The 20,431-nt window shown below is 39.7% G+C and overlaps 1 protein-coding gene across 2 annotated transcripts; it reads left to right on the forward strand.

The window, feature by feature from the left end:
• The first annotated feature begins 709 nt into the window (after positions 1 to 709).
• On the forward strand, positions 710 to 16,487 carry IRF8 (interferon regulatory factor 8). 2 transcript variants are annotated; one of them, XM_075280632.1, is made up of 9 exons: positions 710 to 761; positions 5,293 to 5,466; positions 7,055 to 7,238; positions 8,623 to 8,687; positions 9,337 to 9,445; positions 10,300 to 10,353; positions 13,219 to 13,599; positions 14,238 to 14,353; positions 15,068 to 16,487. In XM_075280632.1, exons 2-9 carry the CDS (start codon positions 5,293 to 5,295, stop codon positions 15,239 to 15,241), a joined length of 1,257 nt encoding a protein of 418 aa, XP_075136733.1. In that variant the 5' UTR covers positions 710 to 761; the 3' UTR covers positions 15,242 to 16,487. The 2 variants fall into 2 exon arrangements, with proteins under 2 accessions (XP_075136733.1, XP_075136734.1); XM_075280633.1 differs by having other exon boundaries at positions 723 to 741.
• The last annotated feature ends 3,944 nt before the right edge of the window (positions 16,488 to 20,431 follow it).

Below are 20,431 nucleotides of genomic sequence, written 5' to 3' on the forward strand. Positions count from 1 at the left end.
CAGTATATGCCCCTCTCCTCTAGCTCCCCCCTTGCACTTCTCACTGCAGGAAGTATAGTATATAGCTCTCAGCCGTATAGTAGTGTACACTGTTTGGATGTCACAGTCCCCTTGATGTGACATCACTGCTACAGCAGCTCTATTTTCTAACACTGACGGGCTATCCTTCTCATGATAGGGATGGCTGAGGTGACTGAAACTATCGCTGCCCAGCACCAGCAGACGTGTATATGGAGACTATGGGTGGTAGGGGGTTACTAGCCCAAACTGCGAATCTACGGAGAGGTCTGTGCAGACACTGAATCACCAGGGAGAGTAGGCGGGTAACTGAACAGTAATAATTGTCACTACTTCTACTACTAGCCTCGTACATGTCTAGAGATGACTGCAGCTTCCCCGGTACATGCAGGTCACAGAGCCCTATGACATTATGGGGAGCCGCAGCTGATTTCCTATAACTCCATGTAGTTCTGAGCAGGGCCGCTGCTGCCCACGTTATTTGGGGTGATTTCTGGGGCGTGGGACAAGGTCGGGGCGAGCACCCCCGTGGCTTCTCGGAAAAGCCTTCGTTTAAAAGAAGCTGAGGAGAGACTTGGCCCCGCCTCCACCGGCAGCGCCTGCTCTGATTGGCTGAAGGGAGGTGCCAGGCAGGTAGGGGCGGGTTCATCAAGTTACTGCATGTTGAGCTGTCATTAGTAGTAAGGCTTCAGTACACGGGACAGAGGACAGCGCCGAGCAAAGGTCATTAGATACAGGCAGAGGTAAGACACTACACTAACTATATATCTACTATCTCATTATACTATACATGAAGGGGTAAGACACTGATATACACTACATACCTATATACTATAGCATTATACTATAGCATTATAATATACATGAAGGGGTCAGACACTTTTATTATTATTATTATTTATTTATATAACACCATTAATTCTGTGGTGCTTTACACTCACATAAACTACATAGCTATATACTATATCATTATACTATACATGAAGGGGTCAGACACTCATATACACTACATACCTATATACTATATCATTATACTGTATCATTATAATATACATGAAGGGGTCAGACACTCATATACACTACATACCTATATACTATATCATTATACTGTATCATTATAATATACATGAAGGGGTCAGACACTCATATACACTACATACCTATATACTATATCATTATACTGTATCATTATAATATACATAAAGGGGTCAGACACTCATATACACTACATACCTATATACTATATCATTATACTGTATCATTATAATATACATGAAGGGGTCAGACACTCATATACACTACATACCTATATACTATATCAATATACTATAGCATTATAATATACATGAAGGGGTACGCCTCTGATATAGACTGACAATTACTATATATTGCATAGTACTATATCACTAATATTATAATATACAAGCAGGGATCAGACAATTATACAAACATTATAAATAATATTACATATAGATAGATAGATAGATAGATAGATAGATAGATAGATAGATATTGCTTTATTATACATCATATAATCATCATATAAAATGGCAACTATTATATATACATATTATAACTGGTATTATTAAATACAAGTAGGGTAAAGAATATTATAGCAAACAGAACATGTTTTATTACTATAGACTTGCAGAAATTAAAATGTGCAATATCATTAAAGGGGCTCTGTCAGAAAATTTATGCCGTATGAGCCCCACATATGCCTGAATAGCCTTCAAAATGGCTATTCAGGTACCGCTAATGGTATTTTAAAGGCCCCCCCCCCCCCCGTTTTAAACTAAGACTGTAATAACGTATATGCAAATTAAACTTACCGTGCACGGCGGGTGGTTCGTGCACTGGTGGACGTCATCTTTGGTCCCGCTTTCTTCTGGTGTCTTCTTCCAGCGACATCCTCCTTCCACGCCTTCTTCTTTTCCCCGGCGGGTTGTGTTTAAATCCAGAGCGCTACTGCGCACGCTCCGGTGCCAATTTTCTCAATGGAAGTTCACGACCGTACTGTGCATGCACAGTACGCTTGCGTAGTTCTAAGGGGAATTAAGCATGCTCAGTATGCTCAGTTCCCCTTAGAACTACGACAAAATTGGCGCTGGAGCGTGCACAGTAGTTCTCCGGAGGGAGCGATACTGCGCATGCGTCGGTGAAAAGAAGAAGAAGAAGAAGGCGTGGAAGGAGGACATCGCTGGAAGAAGACACCAGAGGAAGGAGGGACCGAAGATGACCACTGTGCACGGTAAGTATAATTTGCATATATGTTTTTACAATCTTAGTTTAAAACGGGGGGCTTTTAAAATACCATTAGCAGTGCCTGAATAGCCTTTTTAAAGGCTATTCAGGCATATGTGGGGCTTATACGGCATAATTTTGCTGATAGAGCCCCTTTAAAAATATTATTCATAAGCGGAACCTACTTTATTTAATTCTAAAATTATACGTTAATTGATACACAGGCAGAGTTAATACATAAGGCTATTATAAATATTGTACATGACAGGATAATATACACATTATTAAAAACAGACAGAGGTAATACAGAGGGTATAATAGATTTTATATATAATAGAATAGAATTATATATACATTATCATATACAGACAGTGGTATATACATAATACTGTATTAAAGATATTATATATAATAGAATAATAAACACATTATACACAAGCAGAGGCAATATAGGTGTTATTAGAAATATGACAGAAGTAATCTAGAATGTATTATAGATACTATGCAGGGGGTATTATGAATATTGTACATGATAGGATAATATACACATTAATAAAAACAGACAGAGGTAATACTCAGGGTATAATGGAGTTTATACATAATAGATTAATATATACATTATCATATACAGGCAGAGCTACATACATAATATTATAGTATTATAGATATCCAATAGAACAATAAACAAATGATTATACAAAAACAGAGGCGATATAGGTAATTACTACAAACATGACAGAAGTAATATAGAATGTATTATAGATACTATGCAGAGGGTATTATGGATATTATACATGATAGAATAATGTGCACATTATTATACACAGACAAAGCTTGTAAAGGGTGTGTTATGGATATTAAACATGATAAGGTAATATACACATTATTATATACAGACAGAGGAAGTAATCAATATTATACATGATATGATAATATACACATTACATACAGACAGAGGTAATACAGGAGGCTTAATAGACATTATACCCAATAGGATAATATGCACAGTGCTTATATCACACTGGGCACCACATTATTAGACATTGGTAGTAGCACCCATTACAATGTATAATTACACAATTATACCCTGCAGAACCTCTTGGGATATGTTATGTAACAGTGTACAATGACATCAAAGAGCAATAGCATAGTTGGTGTGAAACTAGAAGTCTTGGCATTTTCAAGGGATCCACAGTGATTCCAGGCCCCTCATAACAGCTTATATCTAGACTGTATTTCCATGAAGATGTAGAGACATGTCAATGTAATAATAATCCTATCCTCCTACTTATAATATTATAAATGTGAAAATTTGTGTGTTTGTTACTTAATCACGCAAAAACGGCTGAATGGATTTGAATTAAATTTGGCACATAGTGTGTAAATTCGATTAAAACATAGGCTACATTTTATCCCGGTAAATGACATGGCTTCACGACTGTTATGAATGTATGTTCACATACTATATTAAACTGCTCTTGCAGCAGCTTATCTCAGGTTCTGATAAAGCCAGGTCTGTTATCTCTCTGTGTAAACAACACTCAACTAACCCTCAGTGGATTGTGTACATGCATTTGCATATTATCTGATCTGCTCCAGACAACATGCTAACACACTGGATGGGAAAACACCTTTAAGCCAAATTGGCAGTTTGCTACTTTTAAACATGCCGGGAAAAAGAAAATCTAAATTGTTGCAAAATTCTAAACAACGACAGCTATGAAGGTAGCCAGAAGTCAACAGAGTTCTCCTAAAGCGGAGCTGAGGGGGATCATCATCAACGCCAACAACACCCTCATTTATATGGTGTGCCAGCAAGCTGCTGAGATGCCGGAACAATCACAGGCACGGCGTGAGGAACAAGTTCACCAGCAGGACAACTTAAGAGCTGCCAAAATGCCGGAGAAGGCAAACCATTGATGGCAGCAATTTGCTGAATATAGGCGGATCATCGACGCCAACAACACGCAAACAAAGTCGCGGGCAGAAGCTAGTTTATTATAAATGATAAAGTCAGGGGTTGGGGTGCATAGATTCCAGTCATATCTAACCCTGATAAATGATCCAGCTGTTCCTATGCCAGTATAGATGGCACATAGGTGGTGGGCTCTATACAGGTACCCTATATCTTCAAGTTATATTTCTGCAGTTGTTTTTTTCCCTTTCTTTTGCAGGGATCATTTATTTGGTGACATTTCTTATCTCCTGCTTGGGTTTGTGTGTTTGCCTTAAGGAGATGTGTAGATGATTCTCTGCTGGAAATATACTATTGCCATTGTATAATATGTAGTGAGTGCAGTCAGTGCATCAAACTGTGGACTTCCAGGAGGGTGATACTACCTGGGCTATATATAGATGCACAGGAAACTGCAGGTGGTTTGTACAATGAATGTATTTTGTTTTCAACAAGGGAGGATGGGGGTAAATGCTGACCCCTACCGGTTCTAAGCTCAGCTGAGCTCACAGACCTAGTTCTGCTGCTAAGTTTCCTTCCATAACTGCTGATATCTGTACAGTATATAGGTGAAAACTAGATAAGGAATTTATAGGTGCCATTCCATCCAGGATTGTTGTCATAAGACCACACTGTACAATTATCTGATGCAAGATGCAAGCACCTTATCTACCCATTTTTATGCAAGAGTACCCTCCTGCAGTTCAGGAGATTAGCTACATTGTTAGGGGGTGTAAGTCTACATACTCACTGACTGTTTAGTAACATATGTAATGTAATGCATGTACAAAATAACAAGATATTTGATATATTATGCGTATATTATATTTTATGTACATGAACGCTATAAATTAATGCTCATAGGTGAACGCAGATTGTAAGTAAGTATTGGAGTATTCACCAGATCACCTAGTTACTTCCTCAGTGTTACTAATATCTTCAGGTGCGAAGGTTCCTGTATACGTATGAGGATTGTGGGTGGATCATAAGCCGCTGCTCTATAATAGCATATCACTACCAGTAGTGCACAGGACTGTACTTTATTCTTATTCCTTATTTTCCATTTTGCATGGCAGATGTGTGATCGTAACGGTGGCAGACGTCTCCGGCAGTGGCTGATTGAGCAGATTGACAGCTCCTTGTACCCAGGACTGGTATGGGAAAATGATGGCAAGACTCTCTTCCGTATTCCATGGAAACATGCCGGAAAGCAGGATTATAACCAGGAAGTGGACGCTTCTATATTTAAAGTAAATATTCCTTTATGGCAAAGGTTACACTTATATAATAGTAGTGAATATCCCCTCAATGATGTCATTATGTCCAGACAGATAGAGGTTACCTTCTTGGGACACCCCCTGTAAGGCAGCAATAAATATCACGGACATGCTGTTATTAATACTATGTTATTAATGCTTAGTCCCTCCATGTTCTGTCGTGCTGTGGGCTTGGTGAACTATATACATGAGTTAGGGCTACATGTCATGTGTAGGTGAGGTGGTTTGCATGCTATACTTCTGGGAAGGATGGGGTTAACAGGTACTTCCCTATTACAGGGTAAATAAAACATTCACATCAACCATGCTGGGGTGAAGTTTTCTTTGTGGTGTTGGTGTACAATTTAAAGTTCTCTAAATTCCTTCCTTGTAATGATCATCCGCTTCATTATAATAAAGATAATATTCTCCACCCATCTAGTAAATCTCTGTACACTCAATTGACTCTTCACTCTCCTGCACTAGGTGCTGGGCTCCATACTCTGCAATAGAAGCTTTGAATGCACCTCTGGCATGTTTTCTATGTAGATGATAAAGTATGATCTGTAGGATATTAGATATATTTTACACTGTCACTTATCGAGCGCATCGTCTGATACTGAGTAGCAACCTGAGCACATTGGGACCATTGTGATAAATCTGCAAGAATACTTAAGGCTGAGACAGGCAGCTCTTTGGCATCAATATGGTGATTCTTGTCTATTATCATTTGGTCCTGAGTTGACCAGTAATGGAAGCTTTCCTACAGCAGGGATATGAGAAGTTGTCTTTATATCCCTCCCCTTTCCAGTCTCTTTGTAATTGAAAGTGAAAGACTATCGCTCAGTATCTATACGACATTGGGGTTGTATTGCAGTACTTGATAAGGATTTTTTGGACAAGTTTCAAAAATATACTGTAAAGACATAAAATGATGTCCTTAAAGAGGATGTTCTGCCATTCAGCTTACTTAGTACACTTTATACTAGGACACCAGCTACCCCCTTTCGGAGCAAGGTCTATGTGCCAATAGTGTGAAACAGTAGATATACAGTATAGTAAGACTTTTAGGCCCCATGCACATGAACATCAAAAATGACTGTGTTTCTAAATATTCATTACACATCCCTTTTAAGACCAAAAGAAGTCAGTGCGAATTTACACATGTATGTTTTTTAGTGGACAATTTCAACAGAAAAAAATAGAACATATTCTATTTCTATTCATTTTCATCTTTAAGTAAATGGGTCCGTTTTTAATGGCTATCAAAATGGATATGCATGTGTTTGACGGCCATTAAAAATGGGTGGTCTGGGTAAAAAAATATAGACAAAAGAAGTTCATTGGTTTTTTAAATGTCAGATAAAAAAGGATGAAAAACTGATCAAAAACACGTATTAAAACTACTGCAAAATAGCTGACACACTAATAGAAAACTGATACGGACATTGAAAACAGATGAAACTGACGATTTTAATGTTGTTTATTTCACAGTTGTATGAAACACTGTTGTGTGTAACATTATTGTACAGCTTTGCTGAAAGTTAATAGAAGGAGCCTATTCCGTCCTTGTCTTTTGTAGGCCTGGGCAATATTCAAAGGGAAATTCAAAGAAGGTGATAGAGCGGAGCCTGCGACATGGAAGACACGTTTACGCTGCGCATTAAACAAAAGTCCTGACTTTGAGGAGGTGACAGAAAGATCCCAGCTGGATATCTCAGAACCCTACAAGGTTTACAGGATTGTCCCAGAAGAAGAGCAAAAGGGTAAGTGAACTTAGATCATGCTGCAAATACTTTGTATATTGTACCATCACTCCCACAGGGGTTGTCACTTAGCTTTTCAGCCATCTTCATCTGTCTAGAGTATGTCGTTTTTGGTGTTTGAGTCCACATTATGGTCCATATAGTATTCATCACCAGATATTGGCCATAGATGTTGACAGGGTCAGACTGATGTACAGTAATGGATCTATGTGAATCTGTATGATGTATGTGAGTGTACATTGATAAGTAAGAAAAAGTAAAGATAGGCACTTTTACTGTCAGGTTAGAAGTTCAAAAAACAACTGAGAGCGTATAACCCCTAATATTTCCAATATGGGCAAGGTTGAATACCATACCTGCAAATGATCTTACTGTTCTGCCAGTCATACAGGACTACATATTACACACAGTGCATAGAGGATAGCCTTGTAACAAATAGATTAAACATCCATAGTATTTACCCAGGCTGTGGCTATAGGGGGTTCAGGGCAGTCACTACTGAGTCCTAGAGACTGAGGGGACCCAAAGGCCCCTCTACATCATAATAAGATACCAGTAAAATATATAGAACATGTTATGCGGGGGTCCTGTTACAGATTTTCCATTGGGACCCAGGAGCTTGTAGTTATGCATCTGATGTCTATACCTAATGATTGAAGAGGTTCTTGAAGTCTGAACAACAAGAATACATCTAGACAAGATGTAGGTATTGGAAATTTTCCACTGCAAAAAATCTGCAGTGTGTGTCTGAAATCCAGTGTCCGACAACGCACAAAAGGTAGCATAACTGGTACAGATTTGCTGTATGCTTAACACTATACATTGAAGAGGGTGAATCTGCAGCATAAATTGGCCTGTGGCCTGTTGTGGAAAATCTGATATTTTTATTGCAGATTTTGCAAGTTTTGGAAAGTTTTTGTGAGCCAAACCCAGGGGTGGCCACAAAAGGAATGGTAAATATATAGGAAGGTCTTATACATCTCCGCTCAATCCACTCCTGTCTTTGACCTTAAAAAACCAGCTAAATCTGCAACTTAAAAAGCTGCTTTTCCGCAACGTGTGGCTTTAGACTGTTACAGATTTATATTCCACCCATTTGTATTGCAGATTTTTGGTTCAGTGTGTGGATCAGATTTGCTTACATTTCATCTATTGTACTGTTACTGTAAATAATTCATATTTTGCATTTTTTATATTGTTACTATAACTGCTACTACAATGGTGCATCGTATATGTGACGTAACCTAGTTCCTTTTAGTGGTATAGATGTAACATTTATCTGTTATTATGTAAAATCCTCTGATTTGATCACATTTATTTTCTCTGCTTCACTGATAGAGTTATAGTAACATAAGGACTCATTGAATAGTTTTTGGTTCTTTAGGTAAACTGGGGGTCGGATGTCTGAATGAAGTCACAGAAATGGACTGCAGTTCATCTGAAATAGAGGTGAGAAGAGAGATTGTAACCATATAATGCATCAATCTAGGAATGTAGATGAGCCTTCTTTTACTGGTATGACTGTAATATGAATATGACTGCCACAGAATCTCAGAACTGTTTCCATGAACACGTTATGTAACCTCACTTCTATGAATCACCAGAAATCACATGTCACATTGTAAAAGCATTGGACATTATAATGGCAATGGGAAAGAGCTATGGAAACTGGTGCATCATATGAGTGATTCATTATCTTCTTCAATGCAGCAGAATAGTGGTGGGAAATATCTATAGTTAAATAGTGCTTTATCTTTCAAGAAAATACACCAGTAAGTGTCATATTGTGTGAAATAACCTAGATCCTTCAAAGATTAAGCCACGTGGTGGATGTGGTGGTGCCATGTATTTGAATATATATATATGTCGTAGAAGTCTTTAAACCGGGATAGGGTTTGCAGAAGTAGAAACTGCAACTGAGAGTCGGAACCTTGGGACATATGTGAGTCAGTCATATAAGAAAGCAGAATCATACAAAGATGCCTCTTATATCAACATATTAATAGTAAGCAGATCTGATTGCGAGACAAGATGAAGGGAGATGGAGCTTATTATATCTAGTAATATCTCATTCTTTCATTTCCTATTTTTACCTCAGCCATCTACAGATGACTATTTGACTATAATTAAACGTAGCCCCTCCCCCGCTAAGGACACATGTCAGAAGCAAATTCTACAGGACTGGCTGATCCATAACCACAGTGCAGGTAGGTTTGCTGGGTGAGACGGATATCCAGGATGGTTTATAATATTTCACATTTAATGTCATGTCAGAATCCTATACGATTCCTGTTTTGCTGTGTTGCTTTGAACTAAAGCTGCTGTATACTGTTACCCTCAAAATCAGACTAGTATTCTGAGATATTAATATAAGGGATGCAGAGGATATAGTCATTTCAGGACACAATGGCCCAAATGACCATGCCTTGTATGTCAGTTTTCATGTGTATAAGGCATTAAAAAGTTGCACTCTTTTTGCACAAGAAAATTAGCAAAATTTGTTATGAGCTGGTGTACATTTTCCTCCAAATGCCCACTTGGCATAGGGTGCCACTCATGTATGAGGAGATGTGGACCTCATCATTTATGAAGTACACCCTCCGCCCGCTCCAGGGTTGTGAAGACTGGCGTGAGTAATGCCAATCTTCAAAAATTGACCCAATAACTGCTGTCCCCCCTGTGCCACACAAAAAGACAGCCATACAATAACTTACAGGTCATAGTTGAGAGCCCTGTAATGGATTTTACAGTGTGATCCAAGAGTTTATCCACTGTTTATACACCTGTTGGCAATGCATCAAGAGTTGGTACTTCTATATTTTCTGGTTCAGGGTAGCCATGTTTTGGTAGTTGGATCCAGCAGCAATGTCATTGTTAAATCGTATGTGAGTGATACTGACAGGGTATTTTTTTTTTAACTATATGGCACCTTATAGTAGTTACTAAGCCTTTGACAGTCCTAAGTAAAAGAACAGACCAAGTTGGGATTTCTCAGGGTTTCTAGATGTAGAAATACTAAAGGCACAAACTTCTCGATCTGACAGTTTCTGTTCCTTCTTAGGCCTGCAGAATTTAGATGCGTATACCATGTACACAAATGACGCCATCTCACCCGGTAAGATATAAAAAAAAACCTCTCTGGCATCCCCTATTGAATTTCTCTGAATATGCTGAACCACATGACAAATATGAGGTCTGCTGCTATTTATATACCGCAGATGCAGCCACTACAGCCGCTATAGGAGGAGGGGGTCTCAGATCATGTTAGCTCAAACTTACCATGGCTGCTGTGAAACTTTGCACCTTTCTAGTTGCACTACAGTGTCAATGAGTCATACTAAGGCTTACACTTCCATATTGCCGAGAGTGATAGTGACATAACCCAGTTCTAGTGAATGGTTACTCTTCTTAGTTCAAGCCTCTTCTATGCCCCATAATATCTACAGTTTATTAAAGTATACACTAGCTTTATATATAATCCAGTGTTCATTGACATATTGTACAGGGCTTGGCCTAGTGAACAGCGCTATTTTATACATGGCATTGTTCACCACCACTATCTTACATTAGTACTCTGGCCTTCCTAAATATGGCAGGTGAAATGGAGACCATTCTTTCATCCTGATCAATCTGATTGTCCTTTGGTTAGAACTCGATCACATCCTTATATATAAAGACACCTAATGCAAGCACTGAATGAAGTTACTGTTCCAAAGGACACTAGAATATCTTATTATTCCCACCTTTCCTGTAAATCAAGCAGCAGGTGATAAGATAAGAGCAAAATACTCCGTATTACTGCCATTGAGAGGCTATTACAAATGACTTACTGTAAGCAGAGGAGATATGCACATGACTGTGACCTGAGGAGACATGAGCTTATACACCAGTAATTGTTATCATGTTTCTTACCCAGATCAGGATCACACTAGCTATAGATAACGACTCTTTGGAAACGATGCATACGTTATATTTGTTGTTTCACCCGTTGTTCCATTGGCTTTAATGTGATGTAGTTAATGTAAAAAGAAAAGAAAAACTACAATCTATTTCTGAAAATGTCATGGGAGACCATGGAGGGTCCCTCAACTTACCCTGCTGCCATTGACTCATACAGAGGAAACACCTGTTCCCCTGCAAAGATCGAGAACGTCCCTCTGTCACTGATCACTGGAGCATGGCTTGAGGAAACCGTAACTACATAGAGTAACAAGCGAAATCTTTTTGGGGAAAACACAGCAAAGCATATTCACTTTTCGATGCTTCTGTCTGCTGGAAATATTATCCAGGGCTCACAGTTTCTGTGAAAGGGACTTTCCTAAATCTTTATATAATGTTCAGAATTGTAAAGACTTTGCTTTGCTTATCTTGTATTGATAATGATTTATATCACATTCTATAATCCAGTGACATACAGCATTTGGCATATTAGCTTAGGCTACTTGTTCTCACACATCTCTAGTTTCGCTGCTGATTTATACTGGCCATACATATCAGATGATCTGGGGCTGAACCTGAGAATCCTCCTGACCTACCTGTCATCAGGGAAGATAAGGAGAATTCTTTTAGATGTTGGACAGATAAACTACTGCAAAAGGAGTTCCCCCACTTCCAAACCGCGGCACAACAGATGGGATATTCTTACCCCTGTGCGTGGTTTAGGACAGGTGGAATCTTAATTAATCAATTAATTGACACTGACCCCCTATAAGAAGGTAAGAGGAACCTCCTCCCCTTGTGTTTCTTTCTGTCCTGTGTGCAGGACAGGTGGCAAGAGGTTTCTTTTACCTCCTTAGTTTCTTTCTTTTTTTTGGGGGGGGGGGGAGGAAGCGTTTTGTCTTACCTGTCTCCTCACTCCTGTTTTGCGGCTGGGCTGCTCCGGGCTCCTGTGTCTTCTCCGACTTCTTCCTGGCCGGCATGCAGTGATGCATTCCGCGCATGCGTAGATGCCCGGGTTCCGGCTGGATGGGAATTTGGCCTCTCCCCCTAGTGGGAGGGTCCCGACATTACCGTTTAGACCTCCAAAGGTCAGAGGCTACTGCCTTCGGCCAAACCGTGTTATCATCTGTGTGCCGAGGGGGCCCTCCCTAGGGGTTATCTCGCTACATATCCATCTGTTGTGCCACGGTTTGGACATGGGGGAATCGAGGGTTATATAGATAACCTGTTTCCCATAGTCCAAACAGCGGCACAAGACTGCCACCCTATGTTGTCTATACTTGCTATTTTTTCTTTTGATGGCTTACTTTATAATTAACACAAGGGGGGGAGGTTCCTCTTACCTTCTTATAGGGGGGGGATAGTGTCAATTAATTGATTCATTAAAATTTCACCTGTCCTAAATCACGCACAGGGATAAGAATACCCTATCTGTTGTGCCGCTGTTTGGTCTATGGGAAACAGGTTATCTATATAACCCTCGATTTTGAGGCCAATTTCTCCCATCTCTCATTCTGTATATATGCATTGCTTGGCTGAGCTTGTATGTGAATGGGAAGTTTAGATGAGATAGCTGCCTGCTGAACAGTCACGTGTATGATCGGCTTTAGTGTTGGTATGCAGCATGCTCTTCTATGTTGTATTTTGTATAGCATTGATAATACCAGACACTGTACATTGCTTGATACAGAAGAAACTGCTTCTCCTCCAAGTATGGCAGGTGATGATTTGAACATTGGCAGCAGACTCCAAGCAGCCTGTACAAATTGTACAGCTTTGTCTGTGGCCCAAGATATCATGTAAAAGCACTACAAGATATTACAGGTGCCTTATAGATTCCTTATTACAGTGGCTATACTATATGCTATATTGAACCAAACTAAGGTGGAGTTTTATCGTACCAATCTTTTCCCTGGATAAAGTTGCTCAGACTGTAAGGAATTACTTGTAATGACGTACTGGGACGCTACCTAGTGTAGATTCTTATGTCTTGTGGTGTTACGTATTTTCTCACACTCACATGTATTCCTTTGTTCTGCAGCATTGTCACAGATGATCATCCAGTTTTATTATGGAGGGAAAGCAGTCAGCCAAGTCACATCAACTCGTCATGAAGGATGCCGCCTGTCTGTAGGCCATCAGACTGGAGAAAAGGCTTATGGGCCTGACCCCTTCGAGAATATCCGATTCCCATCAGCTGACTACATTGTCAGTGAACGTCAGCGACACATCACTAAAAAGCTTTTCGGACACTTGGAGAGGGGTGTCCTTCTATATAGTAATAGACATGGGATTTTTATCAAGAGGCTGTGCCAGGGAAGAGTTTTCTGGAGTGGGAACTGTATGCCATATAAAGACCGAGCCACCAAACTGGAACGTGATGAGGTTGTCAAGATATTTGATACCAACCAATATATAAGAGGTGAGCGGCTGATTTCATGATCATTGTGAAATAAATCATTGTTTAATGAAGAGATCTGCAGCTTCCCAATATACTCCACATGCTGAAGCTGAAGGCTGAAATGCCATAGTGACCTGTTCACACCAATGTTAGGCAGTTTTCTGGTCCTGCTTATATTCCAGGTACACAAACAGGTCAAAATCCAACCTGCCAGATCCTGAAGTGTCTGGGAACGTAAATTATCTAGAAAATGCAGCTAAGCTTCCACCTGTCTTACATATATTGTCCACTATGGAAGATACCAGTAAAATTGCTAATTTTAAGATTAACCACTTCTTCTCATATAGTGTTTTCTGGGTCAGGTCAGGACAACTATTTTGCAATAGTTCAGCTTGCAGAAATTTCAGCTGGTAGTGACTGACTGTTATATTGCTGGAAATGTTTCTTATCTTTATAATGTTTCATATTATATATAAACAATATAATGGTGTTATCTCATAACCAGGATATATGGTTTGTGTATATACAGCGTATTTATTTGGTATAAGTGTGATGAACTCCTCCATATACAGCCTGATTCTCATCCCATCTTGTGATGTGTTACTTAAAGCAGAGGCAGTGACAGAAGATTTTTATTATCTCTTTTGTTTTTTCTACAGAATTCCAACATTGTTACTCCAATCAGCTGAGACTCCCGGACAATAGAGTCACGTTGTGCTTTGGGGAAGAGTTCCCAGATGCAATCCCTGTCCACATGAAACTGATCATTGTGCAGGTGAGAAAGGGCTCCACTGACCAGAATTTATTACAGGTTCACATTTTTCCATCACAAGCTTATATGTGGTAGTTTGCTGGTTTTACTAAAAAAAAACAAAACACTATTTGAAATCAGCCTTAGACCAGAGCCCCACATAGGGTAAATGCAAGGGCAAAAAACACAGTGTTTTACAGCACCTGCAAATTAGCTAGAATTCCATCCACACATCTGCAGCAGAAATGCTGGGAATTCAAAAACACTCTTTTTGTTGCAGATTTTGCTGGGGTTTTTTTTTTTTTTTTTAGCCAAAGCCAGGAGTGGTTTGAGCAGAAGGCAGAAGTATAAGAACTTCCTATATATTTCCCATTTCTTTCGTAGCCGTTCTTGACGTTGGCTTAAAAAACAGCAGCAAAATCTGCAAGAACAAAAAAGCTGCATAATGTGGGATTTATTTACATGAGTGATTTTTTTTTTTTTTTTTTTTTTTTTACTAAAATTATTCTAATAGTAGCAAAATACAACGTTTTTAGAAGGCATGTATAGCTTGCCTCCTAAAATAAACTTGAATGTAAATACATCCTGGCAGTTCATCTCCAAGGATAGCGTCTCAGTGTCTGTACAGGTGAGTGAACCCCTTTATGTAAGCAGATGTAGGGTCCAGCTATATGTTGCCTTTATGCACCTGTTTGATCCTGACCTCTGCTTTCATCATCTTTTCTCTGGGCTCTGCAGATTGAACAGCTTGGCTTGAAGCAGTTATTGGACAATTCCCTCAAGAGTTATAATACAGCCGGCCTGCATTTACTGCCAGACCCCCAAATGGATCCAGTGCAGCGTCATATCCAGGATCCCTGCACAACCCACCAGAGGGCATTTTACAGAGAGACACCGCAGATCACAGTCTGACCTCCCAAGTCCTCTCTCTGTATAACTACTTGTACATTACAGATATGTTTATTTTTATAAAGTGTTTATAAAGATATTTTGTATAGAGTCAATGGAGCACAGCAGGATTGATTCCTATTTAAGGGGGGCTTGAAGTGTCCCTCCTCACCCTAAAATGTGCCTTGTTTGCAAGTGTCTAATAAACATCTGCATACATCTATAGAAATGTTCCCAACCAATTCTAAATTGCTTCAGTGTTTTTTCCCTTTTTCCTCTGTATTATTAAATCCATCCTATTATCTCCTATATCAGCCATTTCAGGCTGGGGAGTCGGACTGTAGTGTCACTTAATGTTACCTCCCTTCCCCCATGATCTCTACGGTATTTCACATATCGAGAGACATTTACATCCATATGTGTGATTGATAATATTGGACATTTTCTATGCTTTATATTAGGCTTAGTGGTCCTTAAATTGATATTAATAGCTATATCCTCTTCTGTATACATAGTGTTAATAGTTACGCCATAGGAAACAATAGAACATAGAGCATTTTACCTTGGACTTGGTCTTGACTGCTTAGGTGAGCACAGCTAGGATATGAAAGAAGTTTTGGACACATTATGTTATGTCTAATACATGGTGAGGGGGACTAGCACGTGGATTCATTATTTGGGGATCCCGAATCCCTGAGCCAGGCCCTGCACTAGGCATAGCATTGAGTATAGGTTTTGCCTGAAGTGTTGCTCTAATATGTGAATGTGTAGGTACATTTTAAGTGATGGCAGAAATAGGATTAGCAGGAAGGTAATGCAAGTCAGATATTTTCAACTTAAATGCAGAAAGCTTATTTAACAATCTGTGTATAGTGAATCTGTAGACCGTATGCAACATGCCATTTTAGAAGACATAATGTGACCCCCTCCCACAATACATGGGCACTTACAGGGGCTAATGGAGAGAGAATTAAACATGACCAAAGGTTTCTTTTGCACTGTCTTTTTGCTATATATTGGAGGCCTATAATAAACAAGAACCAAATATGTGGCACAGATCAACTGGCTTGTCATCACAGATGAGCTGATTGTTATCCAGGTTTCTTAATTTAGTCTATGCCTGGGATCCTTTCAAAGCACCTGTAAATTAACCCCATTTTCCTAAATTTACAACCCTAAATTTACCATTGCAGCATTCCTCAATTTGGATACCGTACGTTTACATTGTTATCATTGGATACCTGGACCATGATATGTTTCACTTAATATTTATTTTGGAGTTTTTGTAGCTACTGCTTATATAAATAAAAATTTGTATTTCTCTATTTTAATTATTAAATAAATGAAAAAAACCTTCCATATGGGGACTTTATGATTACCGCAAGATACAATGATGACATGAGAGCAGGCTGTGACGTGTGCTGTAGAGATGAGCGAGTACTGTTCGGATCAGTCAATCCAAACAGCACGCTCCATAGAAATGAATCGATGCACCTGGTACTTCCGCTTTGACGGCGGCCGGCCGCTTAACCCCCCGCATGCCGGCTACGTCCATTCATTTCTATGCGAGCGTGCTGTTCGGATCGGCTGATCCGAACAGTACTCGCTCATCTCTAGTGTGCTGCAATGTTCATCTTTCATCTATAAATTTTATAAGGTTTTCAAAATTCTTTTAATTTTCACATAATTTTTAATTCTTGTAAACTAAAGTAGCTGGGAATTTTTGATCCCTGTCTTGTAGGAACTTCCAACGATCTAAGATGTATGGGGATGTGCCATATCTCTCATGGCAGATGTTGGGGAAAGAAGGTCAGGCATGTTGAATTTCAGCATGCTCAGTGCTTTTATTCTTATGGGAGAGAGATAAGCTGTTACCACAATTTTCTGGTGGTACTTATTCGCCATTTTGTATGCTTAGCCAAGTTGAATTTCAAGTGCATGGGGTTTGAAAGAATTTGCTTCTGGCTATATTTATTTACATCTTAAGGGGCCGTTCACACGGAGTAAACGCGAGCTGATTATGGCAAAATACACGAGTAAAAAATGGCATTGAAGTCAATAGGAGTCTGATTTTTTTACACGTGTATTTTGCCATAATCAGCTCGTGTTTACTCCGTATGAACGGCCTCTAAGGGTATGTTTGCTCAGTGAGTGATGGCGGAATTTGTCACTGATTTTGAGGCGATATCTGACACAAAATCACCACCAAACTCTACCCTGAATCTGCCTCCCGTTGTTTTCAAGTGTCCTGCTGATCAGCATCAGAACCAACAACGAGAGACAGTCGCTGGTCAGTCCCATTCACCTAAAGGAGGGCTGTCTGAATGGGCTCTAAGCTCACAGTGGCTTTTGGAGAGCGTTTGGAGGTGGTCTTGTTTTCAATGAAAGGCAGTGATGTACACCTCTTTTCTGGGCTTATAGTCACTTAGCATGGCTTCATGCTTATTATGCCGATGGTATGAACCTATTCCCATGTGAAAACCTTCGTCAGTAACCTGAGGCTCAGCCTCTAGTCTCTGCTATGGATTCCATGGTGGCATTTTTGGCACAGGTTTCTGTGCCATCATGTGAGTGCTAAGCAGAAGTTTTCTACTTCTGTAATATTTTGCATAAAGAAACATAATCATTTTCTAATAGTTTAAGGGTTTGAAAACTTTAGACATGCTGCAAGGATTCTCTATTTTCGCTGCAACAAGGTAAAAAGTTTGCCGTCACAATAATCTCCGATGGGAAGGAGGGGGAAGCTCTGAATGCACAAACAGTAGTCTAATGTTGTTACGGTGCAAACTTTAGTTGCATGAGTTCTGTTATGTGTGAGGAACCACTGGCTGGCAACCTCTGTGTAACCTGCTGCAGTGAATTCTAAGCTGTGTCTCAATATAATTTTTTAATGGGGAGGGGAGTGTTGGTGGTAAAACAAAAACACAAATTAAATAAAGAAGTCAGCAAACATCTGCTTCCTCCCAGATCCTTCACCCAGCAACTCAGCGTGTGAATTTTTTTTGTCTCTTACAAAATAAACAGCCACTTCTGATTTCTGACTAGCAGTTTCCAACAATTGGTTGCCTAATAGGTGGTCAGAGGCCGGTGGTTGTCACCGTGTGACACTACACAACAGAAATCACTGTTGAGACTTTGGAAATTTGTAGAAATCACGTTCACATTTGATTGATTTTAGTGTCCTGAATTTTTTTTTAAACTAAAGCAGTCACTATTTACTGTAGTTTTACTGCACATATCTATGATATATATTATGGTAATTTTTTTCATTTTACAGAATAGAAAACTCACTGATGGCTCATCATTTGTCTATGGTGTAATGTAGAGGTTTATAGTGTAACCTGATGAGTTGTGTATGTGACTACTGGTTTCATCATGATCTGGATAGAATTATATAAGCAGCACATTATAATATGCTGACATGTGGGCAAGCACCATTACCCAATGAAATTGGTTTATTGCACTTGTCTTGTATTGTATAAAATTATGTATACCCTTTTTTCATATGCATAGCACCGTGGAATTAATAATGTGCTAGAAATAAGATTAATAATATTAGTAATAAAACCCTCAACGAGTTAGATAGTATTTGGGGCCCTTCTACTCCAGGGGCCTTGACCCAATGTGATCAGTTTAAGCACTAATTATTTAAGAGGATATGTGATTTATTATGATCTGAAGTTGTGAATAACAATGTAAAGTAAGTTTCTACCACGAGCTTCCTCTTTTGAACATGTGTTTGCTGCAGCACATATAGGGTTAAAGGGAGAAAGGATTTTCGTGCAGAAGTTCCTCTTTTTCCACATAGGAGAGCAGAGTGACGGATATCGGCAAAATAGCAACACGCCAGCAAATAGAATACACTGAATACTACTTCAACAATTCTAACATCAGCTGCACTAAAAATATATCGAATCAGAGCAGAAGTCATTGCTATGTCCTGTAACAAAGCAAGAGCCCGAAACTAACAAAATGATTGAAATATAAAGGAGAAAACACTTGAGAAGAAATTGGGAATGGCCTCCTAAACTTTGATGCAAAATTTTGGATAAGATAATCCTTTAATAGTCCCACAGTGGGGAAATTTCAGGAGCAAAGAACCTAAAATTTTAAACTTAGAGTAAGTTGAAAAGCATCTAAAATGCACCATATTTATCATCCAGGCATAAGGCACTGTGATAAATTTGGTGTGTCTTTGGACATCCTGATGTACTGTCTAAGTAGGTGCTTCTACCTGAAAGTGCAAGAAATTACAATAAGGCCTGGTTCACATGGGGTATTTTGGAACGGAATTTGACGCGGAGACCGCCTCAGAATCCAATCCAAAGAATCCTGGCAGTGGCCGGGATCGGTAAGTGACGCCGTAGGCCCCACAAGCACTATTATACTCGGGTTTTTTCTGACCCCCGAGTATAACAATTGGAGGCCCAGGAGAGGTAAGGGAACATAAAAAACAGTGTTACTTATCTCTCCGCAATCTGGGCATGCTTCGGGCCTACTTGCATGACGTCACATGACCTGTCCATATGCGTCGCGATGCAGGCCCCCGGTCACATGACATCCCGGAAGATAGTTGACAGCGGCAGAGAATGCAGCAGAGCCGGGAGATAGGTAAGTAACAGCAGTTTTTTATGTTTGTATCCCCTCTGGGTCTCCGATTATTATACTCTGGGGTCTTTTCAGACTGCCGTGTATTAATTGTACATGGGTGTCCACAATGGGGCATAATACTGTGTTCAGGGGCCACTATGGGGAATAATACTGTGTGCAGGGGCCACTATGGGACATAATACTGTGTGCAGGGGTCACTATGGGGAATAATACTGTGTTCAGGGGCCACTATGGGGCATAATACTGTGTTCAGGAGCCACTATGGGGCATAATACTGTGTTCAGGGGCCACTATAGGGAATAATACTGTGTGTAGGGGCCACTATGGGGCATAATACTGTGTGCAGGGGCCACTATGTAGCATAATACTGTGTGCAGGGGCATAACACTGTGTACTGGGGCCACTAAGGGGAATAATACTGTGTGCAGGGGACAATATGGAGCATAATACTGTGTGTATGGGCCACTATGGGGCATTATAGTGTGCCCAGAAATACGGAAAGGGGTCAATTGGTTGAGGTCTCTGTCGTCGGTCAGGGGGGCCCCATGTCAAAAGTTCGCCATGGGGTCCCCTCATTCCTAGTTACTAGAGATGAGCGAACAG

Source organism: Leptodactylus fuscus, chromosome 7 (genome assembly GCF_031893055.1).
Source record: "Leptodactylus fuscus isolate aLepFus1 chromosome 7, aLepFus1.hap2, whole genome shotgun sequence".
Taxonomy (NCBI): Eukaryota; Metazoa; Chordata; class Amphibia; order Anura; family Leptodactylidae; genus Leptodactylus; species Leptodactylus fuscus.

What these genes read in the sequence shown, in the direction of transcription:
- IRF8 (XM_075280632.1), top strand. Translation starts at nt 5,293, where the DNA reads ATGTGTGATCGTAACGGTGGCAGACGTCTCCGGCAGTGGCTGATTGAG. An exon ending in TGGACGCTTCTATATTTAAA is followed by an intron (nt 5,467 to 7,054) that starts GTAAATATTCCT and finishes TGTCTTTTGTAG; the next exon opens with GCCTGGGCAATATTCAAAGG. An exon ending in GCAGTTCATCTGAAATAGAG is followed by an intron (nt 8,688 to 9,336) that starts GTGAGAAGAGAG and finishes TTTTTACCTCAG; the next exon opens with CCATCTACAGATGACTATTT.